Source organism: Bactrocera latifrons, unplaced genomic scaffold, assembly GCF_001853355.1.
Source record: "Bactrocera latifrons isolate USDA-ARS-PBARC rearing strain unplaced genomic scaffold, ASM185335v1 scaffold_882, whole genome shotgun sequence".
Lineage (NCBI taxonomy): Eukaryota > Metazoa > Arthropoda > Insecta > Diptera > Tephritidae > Bactrocera > Bactrocera latifrons.
In genome coordinates this window covers 42,241-54,515 of record NW_017537581.1, presented here as the reverse complement: position 1 = coordinate 54,515, position 12,275 = coordinate 42,241, and the positions used below count along the sequence as shown (strand labels likewise).

General features: G+C 40.7%; 2 protein-coding genes across 2 annotated transcripts; both read left to right on the top strand.

Annotated features, from left to right (window-relative positions):
* Positions 1-3,268: 3,268 nt before the first annotated feature.
* Positions 3,269-4,021, top strand: LOC108977392. Its single transcript, XM_018947060.1, has one exon. It carries the CDS (start codon positions 3,269-3,271, stop codon positions 4,019-4,021), a length of 753 nt encoding a protein of 250 aa, XP_018802605.1.
* Positions 4,022-10,219: 6,198 nt separating this feature from the next.
* LOC108977391 lies at positions 10,220-10,644 on the top strand (the record flags this gene model as incomplete). The annotated part of the gene is made up of 1 exon (XM_018947059.1): positions 10,220-10,644. A coding segment is annotated over exon 1 (425 nt), but the record flags the coding sequence as incomplete, so codon positions are not given.
* Between the last annotated feature and the right edge of the window lie 1,631 nt (positions 10,645-12,275).

Sequence of the window (12,275 nt, the reverse complement as noted above, 5' to 3'; positions counted from 1 at the left end):
CAAAAATTGAAGAAGTGATAATGTTCGTGGAACGGCGTGCAGTGAACCTGCCGACATCGTCGCCAATTGCTACACATTTTTCAAGCGGACACACATCTAGTCGTGTCGTGAAGGTGCATCTGACTACGAACTCCGGGAAAATCCTGAATCCGTTGATAACATCTGACAAGGTAGCGAATTGCCCATCTTGTAATGAGTTTCATCGCATTACAAAATGTCAAAAGTCTCGTAACCTTCAACTTGACGGACGCTAGGACTTAGTGAAGCAGGCATCATTATGTTTCAACTGCCTCAAGGCCGGCCATCGTCATCGCGACTTTCTATCTGGTTTATGTCTCAACTGCCAACAGAAACACAATATTCTTCTATGTAGAAGGCCCCAGCAGAGGAGTGTTGAAGGTACTTTCGCCAGATTTACTCCTGGAGCGTCGGCTACAATACCAATGGTGGCCCCAAAGGTACTTCCTCGACAACAATGACCAAGCAGCGACGTCCAGTCATTTCTCTTATAGAGTGATCGGACAATTCTCTCAGCAATGGCAAACGTGCTTCTTGCTGACTGTAAGGTTTACTTAAAGGAATGTCGAGCACTTTGCGATATTGGTTCCCAGGTGAGCTTCGTTTGTGAATCTTTAGTAACTGTTTTGAATCTTCCTAGAAGTTCCTGCGAGTTTGAAGCCGAGGGTATTGATCAAAGCCTTTCAACAGTGCCAAAGGTTTTGTCAGAGTTAATATACAGTGTCATGTGGACGAGAAGTTCCGGATCCACCTTGATGCGTACATCATTCATTCAATCGCGTCTGTGACTCCTTCTTCTAATATCAACATCAGGACCAGTCATCATTTAAGGGATCTTTTTTTAGCGGATCCAGCATTCGGTATACTTGGTCCTGTAAAAATGCTGCTTGGCGCTGATATTTGGCCTGCTCTCGTATTAAACGATGTTGTCGTCGGTTCTCATAAGGAACCATGTGCATTACACACCCGTCTGGGATGGGTAGTGCTAGGTCCGGTCACATCGAACGAGTCGAAGTCAACCCTTTTCCCATCAGTCATTGACGTTTCCGATGATTCTACCACCGATAAACTTCTAAGAAATTTTGGGAAGTGGAGGAGCCTCCTGATAACATCAAGCCGGAGGTGAACGAATGTGAAGAGATTTTCGCAAGTACGGTTACGCGACATCCGAAAGGTCATATATAGTACAAACACCATTTCGATTTGATGCCCCTCCACTTGGAAATTCACATTCGGCGGCACTTCGGCAATTTTTGAAATTAGAGCGAACAATGGCAAACGACAATATACTTAGGGAGAAATACCTGGAATTCATGAGGGAATTATTAATTTGGGACATGTGGAGGCAATCGATGCTCCTCCGGCTGACATGGGAAGCTGTTATTACATTCCTCAACATGCTGTTTTGACTAAGTTCAGAGTAGTGTTTAACGCATCGTCTAAAACAACGAACCGTGTATCTCTTAACGATACGCAAATAAGTGGACCACAGCTACAAGACAACCTGGTTGACATACTTCATCGATTTCGGCGGTATTCGGTAGCTCTCACAGCCGATATCAAAAAGACGTTCCGACAGGTAATGGTGGATTCCAGGCATCGGAAATGGCAAGAGATCCTTTGRAGGGAGTGTCCTTGCGTACCTATCAACTTACAACAGTGACGTACTGTATGACAAGCAGTCCTTTTAATGCTATTAAGTCATTGAGACAGTGTGCATACGATAACTGGAAAGTGATCGCTGACGTAGTACGAGACAGCATCCTTCATAGCTTTTATGTCGATGATTATTTGGAAAGTGTCCACACGAYAGAACTGGCCATCAATCGTGTACGGGACGTTGATGCCATTCTTCAACAAGGTAAATTTGAGTTAGATAAATGGAACTCCAACTGCCYCCAGACCCTGGARGGAATCAGAGGTTCTAAGGCGTCAGCATCGGAGATAAATTTTAGCGATTCCTGCACAACGRTATTASGCCTTCACTGGAATCCTATTACTGATACGTTATTTTTCAAGGCAAAGGTATRTAACTTTGACACAATTCCTACWAAAYGGTTGTTTTGAGTGATATTGCAAGATCTCGAAGATAATCTTCGAGAGACTTGGATGACATACCGGAACAGTCTACACGCTCTCGAAAGGATTAAAAYACCACGATGGCTAGTTATCATAGAACATTCTGTATCAACCCTACATGGGTACTGCGATGCAAGTASCAAAGCTTACGCCGSAGCTATTTACCTACGAAACACCAGTGCTAACGGAGGATTCCATACATCTATGATTGTCACAAAAACAAGAGTCGCTCCGTTGAAGGAAATGACTATCCCCCGCCTTGAGCTTTCGACAGCTCTGCTATTGATAACAACTATGAAGAACATACGTCGCGCATTGCAATTGGAAGATACGGCTTACACTTTATGGAGTGACTCAACAATTGTTCTCCACTGGATCCGGCGGCAACCCTCTTCATTGAAAACCGTAGGTGGCAAATAGGATAGCTGTTATACAATCAAATTCATTCAGAAAACAATCCCACTGACTGCGCCACCCGCGGAATTATCCTGATAGCAATCATGGGGTACGAACTTTGGTGGAAGGGACCTCCCATTATTCATACAGTTAATGAATCATCATCAGCTTTACCAAGTCTCACAGCTAATGAAAATGAAATTTTTAATGGAGAAAGCCGTCCGTTAACTGTGCATCTTGGCGTTAACAACGGGGACGGTTTACTGATGACATCCTTTCGAGCAAAACGAATACCYYTAGTAGCAAGGTTTAGCCGTTTGAGTGCCTTACTAAATACAACTGTTCGAATTCGTCGTATCATGCCGACGTTCAAAAGTTAGAGATCACAGGAATTGATTACTGCTGAAGAGAAAGAATGGGCACTAATCACGCATATTCGTCAAAGCCAAGGTAATATGTATMATTTCGAAATTAGAGCACTTAAATCCTGTTCCAGCATCGATTTGTCAAGTAAACTGCTTCCACTGAACCCGATTYTGGACGAAGAAGGCATACTGCGTGTAGGTGGTCGGTTAACCAATTCGGAATTACCGTATGAGCAAAAACATCCAATCATTCTTGGTAATGCCTGTTCATTGGCAAAACTTCTCTTAAGTGATGCTCACAGGTGCTGTCCCCATTTTGGGATACAGGAAATGCTGAAGTACTTACACATACGATTTTGGATTATGCATGCATGTCGGGCTGTAAAGTCATATCTTCATGAGTGCGTCATATGCCGTCGACACTCCCGAGCAACGCAGCAGCAATAGATGGCATCACTTCCAAAACCGAGTTCGAGTTTTATATCAAGACCTTTAAAGTTTGTATCAAGACCTTCAATTATATATGCAACTCAGCATCCTCTGGCACGCAATGGAAACTCATCACTCCAGCCGCACCCCATCATGGAGGTCTTTGGGAGGCAGCTGTGCGTTCAGCAAAAAAACAACTCTGTCGCACAATTGGTCGCCAAACATTACGCTTCAATCAACTGAGTACACTACTTGTTAGGATTGAGGCTTGTTTGAATTCCAGGCCACTCGTTTCTCTTCACGGTGATCCCAATGGTAGTTACGCACTCCCACCTGGCGACTTCCTCATTGGTCGACCGCTCAATTCGAGACCAGAACCACCTATTTTTGATATTCCACAAAATCGCCTTTTATATTCTCAACAATTACAGAAAATGTTCGAGCATTTTTGGAAGCGGTGGAACCGTGAATATTTATCCAGCATAYATTYGCGTCACAAGTGGGAAGGTCGACGTGAGAATCTCCAGCCAGGAGATGTAGTACTAATTCAAAACGAGAATCTACCCCCCACGCATTGGCGCAATAGTCGCATCACTGAAGTTCACCCTGGCAGCGGCGGATTGGTAAGAGTAGTTACTGTTGAATATAACAGTGAGAAACGTACCCCTGAAGGACTTYTTGTTAAACACCACTGTCAACGTCCAGTGCAAAAGTCTGTCTTGCCGTCTTATTGATAAAAATCGAGAATTCCTGAACTCTGAAGGTTCAGCCGGGGAGGAATGTTAATGATTAATAATAAGTTCACTTAATTTATATGATTTATACTGTACAATTTGGCATCACCATTATACAGGTACACGCTGCCCTATCTGGCATCACCATGATCAGGTGACTCATTTTCGTTTTGGCATTTCTACCGTTGTTTGGGTCAGCCCATTGTGCAGTATACAAAAACAATTAGAAGCACGATTATCAGGTGATGCATTTYAGCTTGKCACATCATACGATTCTACTGTTCTTTGGTCAGACCATCGTCCCGTATGCAATAACAACATTAATATTTTCGCAAATTCGCTTTCATTTTATTTTTCTATATAGGCTTGAGTTAAGCATAGGATTAGTGGAGTTGTCCTTCAAATGAATTGGATGGTACTGGGAGAATACCAAGTATAGTAAAATTAATTTATACCGAAGTTGAATCGTGGTTTTATTATAGTGCAATACAGGTTTAATTTGAGTGTTTAGTGCAATCMTAAACAGTCATTATGAAATTTACAAATAAGATTAATTATAAAAAATGTTAACACAAATTCATCGATGATGCGACCTCATTGATATTATCGAAAAGATATTATACGGAGGTTATCGACGAGGAAATTGCAAAAATGTTGACAATAATACGTTTATACAGGTATAGTCAATAGAGCTAAATAATTACCGATAACACTCTTTCGAAACGATATCGATAGTTTTAAATTACTGCCAACATTGACAAAAATAAAGCAGTAATAGTACTATTGAAATTTTTTTTTAGATATAGAAAACATGAAATAAAAACTCGATAATACTTTATTGCAAACATCGTCTCAAAGAAAGCAAACATTAAATGAAATTAAAATTAATTATTTTTCTGAAATGCATTACTTACCCTAATAATGTTAATCTATTACTAGAAGTTAACAAAATGAATTACTCACTTCTTTTTGTACATACCTGTATACTTCCATTATAACTGTTCCAATATCGAAGGGCAGGCAATTGGTCGAATTTTAATTTTAGTGAAGTCACGTGTCCCGACTATTTTATCTCTCAAAAACTCTTGAGAATTTTCATGGCGCCCGAGCAGGGACTTGAGCGTGATTAAAAAATTAAAATAACTAACATATACTATATACAGTACAAAAATATCTTTTTCGCAACCAATTGCCAAATTATCGTTTTCGGTTTTCGGATTTTCGGTTTTACGATAAAGTGATAGTGCTAAGAAACAAAGTTATTTAAAAAAACAAAGAAGGATTAAAGATCCAAACTTATATACATATACATATGTATATGTGAAGTGCGTGCAGTGAAAACCTCCAACACACAAATATATATCTACAAATATATCAGCGTACAGTGAAACCTGTAACAAAAATAACAAAATATACATTTACATATAAAATATATAAGTGCAGTAGAAATCTGTGAAAATATATTAATATGTACATATATACAAATATACTGTGCTGAAACACTTACTCGTATACCTACCTCAGCCTGAAAAATCAAAAAGAAGAAAAGAGAAATATTGTGGAGTGTGCGTGTATACGTATGTACATATAGTGTAAAGTGACAAACTCACCAAATAACGAAATAAAATAAAAGGGGGTACTCGATAAGTACAGTGCAAGGTAAATTATTTAGGTACCGCCAGTGATGGGCGCAAATAAAAGCTCAAAAGTGTTTGCAATAACCAAAAAATTTATTACAAAAGTTACAGTTTTTTAAACTGTTTAAAGTGCCGTAAAGCCTAAAAACCAGTAAAAATCAAAGTACCGATAAAAAGACAAACCGTTTCCAACGCTATCCGTTAATATCATCACGTCGTTGCTCCCATCCCGTCGCTGTTAGTATCGCTGCTGCCATCACGTCGTTGCTTCTGCCATCACTCCAGTGTTGCCAACCGTTATAGTCTTTCTTTCGGAAATTTAATTTAAACAAGCAAAAATGAGCAAGCCAAAGCCAACTATCGCCAACCTATTTCCAAGTAAGGAGTTAATCGACTAATCGGGCGTCGATAAAGACGGGCGTTTTAGAAAAAAACATGTCGTTAGATCCAATTGAACTGGAATGTCTGCTCGACATATTAAATTCACATAGTGAAAAGCTAATGAAATGCCAATCTAAAATTGAAGAGATTGATGAAGACGACATGGCCCGAGGGGAGTTTGAGGACATAATTGTTGAAACGAAATCAATAATTAAAAATATTTTAGCCAAAAATAGAACGTCAATTGCCGAGACGTTTTTCGTAGTTTCTCACAGCTCAAAGCTCCCTAAAATGAATTTGCCGAAATTCAAGGGAGAATATTCAGAATTTAAAAACTTTATGAGTTTGTTTGAGAGCTTGGTTCAAAATGATCCATATATCCCAGATATAGTAAAATTTAACCATTTGGTAAATTGTCTCTCTGGAGAGGCCCTGGCAACAGTTAAACCGTTTCAGAAAGCGTTGGCAAGCCTCAAAAAGGTCTATGATAACAAATTCTTGATATTTTTCAATACAATATCTAAACTTTTTGAGCTGCCAACCATCCCAAARCCATCCGCGCCTTCATTGCGATCAATGATTGGTGAAGTGTCTGCCGTTTATGACTCTTTGCTATCTCTGGGCGATGAGAAGCAAATAACAAACGCCATTGTAATACATATCGTTATGACAAAGGTTGACTCTGCGACCCGATCTAAGTGGGAAGAGCAACTTGACTACGGTCACTTACCATTATGAAAGGATTGCGAAGCAACTTTATATAGAAGGTTTCAACAGATAGCAGTGGAAGGAGCATCTCGTTCGGGGACGAAATCCGGAGCCACAACCAGCATGAGCCACATGAAGCAGCCACACAGGGACAGGACAAAATCAGCTTTAGTTGCTGCAGATGCAAAGCAGCCAACTTGTCAAAAATGCGAGTAAAAGGAATATCCTTTAACTGCCTGCCCCACTTTCAAGGCGCTTGCGGTACAACAGAGGTTCGAGTTTTGTTGCAGCAGTATTCGGTTTCCTTCCCCACTGCATCTCATCCGCAACCATCAACCACACATTCYATGCATATAGCGAGTATGCCGGATCGGGTAATGTTGGCGACAGCTGATATTCATGTCAGGACCAGTTATAGTGAATACCTGCCTGCGAGAGCGTTACTGGACTCAAGCTCTCAAGCCAACTTTATGACGGAGGACTTGGCACAAAAGTTGCGGATTCGTCGCCAACACAAAACGTTAAACATAATAGGAATTGGAAATTCCAACACGAAAGTGGGGACAAAAAAAAAACGCGTTTGTTAAGTCGCGGGTAAATATTTACGAATTTTTCGGCGGAATTCTGGATAATGCGTTGCATTTCGGCTAATCATCCAGACCATAACATAAATGTTAATGGCTGAAAAATTCCGCACAGTATTAAAGTGGCGAATCTAGAATTCCATAAATCAAAAAAGATTGATATCTTATTGGGTGCAGAAACCTTTTTCGATTTGTTAGCGGTTGGCCAAATTAAAAGTGATCCTAACCAACCAACGCTACGGAAAACCCTTTTAGGGTGGATCGTGTCTGGCAAATATGCCAGCAATCTAAGTCCTCCTCCTTCTGCAACTAGCACATTATGCCAATCTGAAGATGACTTTACGTCAATTAATTCTGTGGTCCAAAAGTTTTGGGCTTTAGAGGAATTACCTTCAGAAACAAATGGCATCAAATTCACACAAGATCAAAAAAAGTGTGAACATTTTTTCGTGAAAACAAATCAAGTATTGCTTTCAGGACGGCTTTAGGTCAGAATGCCATTTAAAGCTGACTGTAAGTTACTCGGTCACTCCTATGAAACCGCAGTTCGGTTTTCAGGCCCTGGAGAGAAGAACGTTGAAAGATCCAGAACTTCGTAAAATGTATCTGGACTTTATGAATGAATACAGAGCGCTGGGTCACATGAGCCCAACAAACAATAAGWTCCCGAGTGAGCCACACTATTTCATTCCGCATCAATGCGTTTTAAGACCCGAAAGCACAACAACCAAATTACGTGTTGTTTTTGACGCTTCGAGTCGTGCTTCTTCTCAAATTTCATTGAATGAACTTTTGATGGTAGGCCCAACCATCCAAGAAGAATTGTACTCAACTCTTCTTCGTTTTCGTTTACACAAGTACGCTTTAACGGCAGACATTACTAAAATGTACCGCCAAATAATGATGCACGAAGAAGACAGAATTGTCAGCTTATTGTGTGGAGAGAGCATCCCTCAGAGCATATTAAAATTTTTCGACTTAACACCGTCACTTACGGCACTGCGCCTGCACCATTTCTCGCAACACGGTGTTTACAAATGCTCAGCTATGCTAATACCACTAAATACCCACTCGGTTCATTGGCCATTAAAAGAGACTTTTATGTCGATGASTTATTGACAGSAYCTGAAAATTTTGAGTCTCTAGATCTTATAAGAAGTGAAGTAATTAAAATATTAAACTCGGCAGGATTCACGTTAACGAAGTGGTTTTCGAACCACCCTAAATTTTTCGACAGTGATTGCACTGAAAAGTCGTTAAGTTTCAATGACAAAAATTCTACTAAAACACTAGGAATCCATAGGTTGCCGAAAGRGGATTTGTTTCGGTTTGTTTTGGATGCCAACTTTAATGATCTGCGAGCCACTAAACGGAACATATTGTCAGTCTCCGCTCGCCTTTTCGATCCTCTTGGATTATTAGCCCCACTAGATACCAAAGCAAAAATTTTATTGCAAGAGCTTTGCAAAAACTAGATTGGGATGAGTCGATTCCATTGCGCCTCAGCAATAGCTGGCAGAATTTCAAAGCCAACCTACTGCAGCTCTCGTCAATTAGCATTTCTCGGTATGTAAATCTAGAGTGGACTGCTATATGCCAAATCCATGGCTTCTGCGACGCTTCAATAAGAGCGTACGGATGCTGCATTTACATACGAAGCCAATCTGCTAGTGGTGTCAAATGTATGCTGCTTACTGCAAAGTCTAGAGTAGCTGCGCTGAAGACTCTCTCTCTTCCGCGTCTCGAGCTCTCGAGCTCTCGGTAGCACATCTTTCAATATTGAGTCGACGATTCGAGAAAACTACATTTTGGACAGACTCTGAAATTGTATTGCACTGGGTAAAAACGCATCCTCTTCATCGCAAACCTTTGTCGCAAATAGAGTGTCCGCACTCCAAGAATTGTCTGACAATGTAAATTGGCGACATGTGCCAACAATAAAAAATCCTTCGGATCAATTGTCTCGGGGTTGTAACGTGGACGAATTGAATAATTCTATATGGTTTGACGGTCCACAGTTCCTCCTAGAAGACCCCGCTTTATGGCCAATTAACTCTCACTTCCAGATCTCCTCAGAAATCGAAGCCTTAGAGAAGAAGAAAAACGCTGTCACATTTTCTGCAAATGCGAAAGATAACACTATAATGGAGCTGATTGAAAAATTCTCTTTTCCTCAAAAGTTGCTTCGTGTGATCGCATATTTATTACGATGGATCAGACGACCAAAATGGCCTACTGTGGGAAGAGCTCCGGCTGCAGACGAATTAAACTTGAGTTTCTTGAAAATTGTCCAGCTGATTCAACATACCGAGTTTGCGAGCGAAATCCAAAAACTGACGAAAGGCACGACGCTACCCGCCAACTTGCAAAAACTCCACCCGTTCTTGCATGAGTACTCGGATATGTCGATTTCCTTTAAATTAGTCCGAGTAGGAGGTCGGTTATTAAATGCACCTCCCCCGTACGATGCCAAATTTCCGCTTTTATTAAATAAAAGTTCGCATTTCGTTATAACGTATCTATGGTTCCTGCGCTCTCGAAATCACCACGCTGGGGCAAAAGCGTTGGTTGCGCTTCTTCGAGAACGCATATGGCTAAATAATGCCAGGGAAGCTTGCAGTAGAACCGTAAGAAACTGTACACGCTGCTTTAATTACAAGCCGAAGTTGCAAACCCAAATAATGAGAAATTTGCCAGTTGAAAGACTTCGAGCGTTACGACCCTTTCTGATATATGCAACGTTAAAAATACGTGGTCGACCACCCGTAAAAACGTATATAGCAGTTTTCGTTTGCTCCACATCAAAAGCAGTACATTTAGAACTAGTCTCGGACCTGTCTACGAATTGTTTTATTTTCGCCCTTAAAAGGTTCATTGGTCGCCGAGGGATGCCACAGAAAGTATTCAGCGACAACGCAACCAACTTTGTCGGCGCCGACAAGCTGCGCGAGCTGAAGGAGGCGTTTCTAGTGCAAGCACTAGAACTAACGGGGTTCGCAGCCGAAGAAGGATTCAGCTTCGGCTTTCTACCACCAAGGGCGCCGCACTTCGGCGGATTATGGGAGGCGGCCGTGAAGTCCGCCAAGCATCTGATCGCTCGCGCACCCGGCAACGCTCTACTCACGACGGAAGAGCTCTCAACACTACTGGCCGAAGTGGAGGCCATCTTGAATTCTCGTCCCCTAGCACCGTTGGGACAGGACCCCAACGACGGAAAAGTACTAACTCCAGTGCACCTTCTAATCGGTTGCCCTCTGCGAGCACTGCTACCAGCACAAGTGCCAACGAATCCAATTCGTTGCTGCGAGAGATGGTAACTTGTTTTCTGTCTCAAGCAACAGTTTTGGCGACAGTGGTCCAAAACCTACATGGCGGGGCTTCAGGAACGCAACAAATGGCTGCACCCCAAACGCAATCTGCGGCCAGGCGATCTCGTCCTCGGTAACGAAAACAACGTGCCGTCGCAACCGTCGAAGGCCAAGACGGCAAGGTACGAGTGGCAGACGTGGCAACCAAGGCAGGCACCGTTAAGCGCCCAATTCGCAAACTCGCATTACTGCCCATGGATGTTGAAGAATCCTGATCCTCTCAAGGTGGCCGGTGTTGCGTCAAGCGATTTATTTATATATATATGTTCAACATAAAATGAAATTAAAATTAATTACTTTTCAGAAATGCATTTTATATTTGAATTATAAAGTTTTCTTTTCATTGTACTTACCCTAATCATGTTAAATATACTTACCTTAATTTATTACTAGAAGTCAACAAAATGAATTACTCAACTCTTTTTGTACATACCTTTATACTTCCATTCCAACAGTTCTACCCCGTTAGTTTTAAGACTTAGGCTAAGTAACTAGATGAACTGAAATAAAGAAATATTGGTAACTAGACCGGAATCAAGATCGCACGCGTTTTCTTTTTGTCGTTAATTTTTCGKCGCAATATCGAAGTGCAGGCAATTGGTTGAATTTTAATTTTAGTGAAGTCACGGGTCCCGATTATTTTATCTCTCAAAAACTCTTGAGAATTTTCAAAAACCATAAACACAATACATTAAAAATATCAAATAACATTAAATATTTGTAGAAAAATATGCACTTAAAACGGCAATTAAAAAAACATAATGTAAGCACTTAGTTTGATTTTGCACTTTAATCACCACTCTTAAAATACTAGTAATTTTTCACAGACTCTTAAAAAACGAGCCAACTGCAAACACTAGCTAAGTGCATACAACTAGCGAGTGCATACAATGGCAAGTTTGGCGCTCAAATTCACATAGCAAGGCTACTTGGTACTAATTCCCGCAGATTGCAGGCCCACAAATATTTAAAAATTTACAGTAGAAAAAATATCTACTTACTACATATATACATGGTGATTAACGGTATAGCCAGTCAAGCAGCTGAAGCCGCTCAAAGTGTTTGTTTTTCGAAACATACTTACACACACACGCTGGCAGATCTATTTATAATTTCTGGTTTGATACAGTAGTTGCACTTGACTTATGAAAGTATACTTTATTAACCATTTTAACAATTTAAATACAAAAAATAATAAAAACAGTTAAATAATAAAAAGTTAAGTCACATAACTGTATTATATTANCCATACACAATAAGGAAGAAGCCGGTTGCAGATTGTATTACCTGCGTTCGTGACCACGGAAAAGGAGGTGTATTCGGATGACTTAGATCCGTCTGTGAAGATCAACTTCCAGCCATTTTTTTCGTATTCATGCTCCATTTCAAAMAACGTTTTTTTGAAAACATCGTTTGGTGTGTTCTGCTTGGGCAGCTTGGATAGTTTGTTGGGGAGTCATTCACACGGGATTAGCCAATGGGGCTGAAGGGTCTTTACTTTTTTCCCCACCGACAGTGGAAGAGCATTTTTTTTTTGTGCAAAGATCATGCATTTTGTTATTATCTTGGTAGCCTG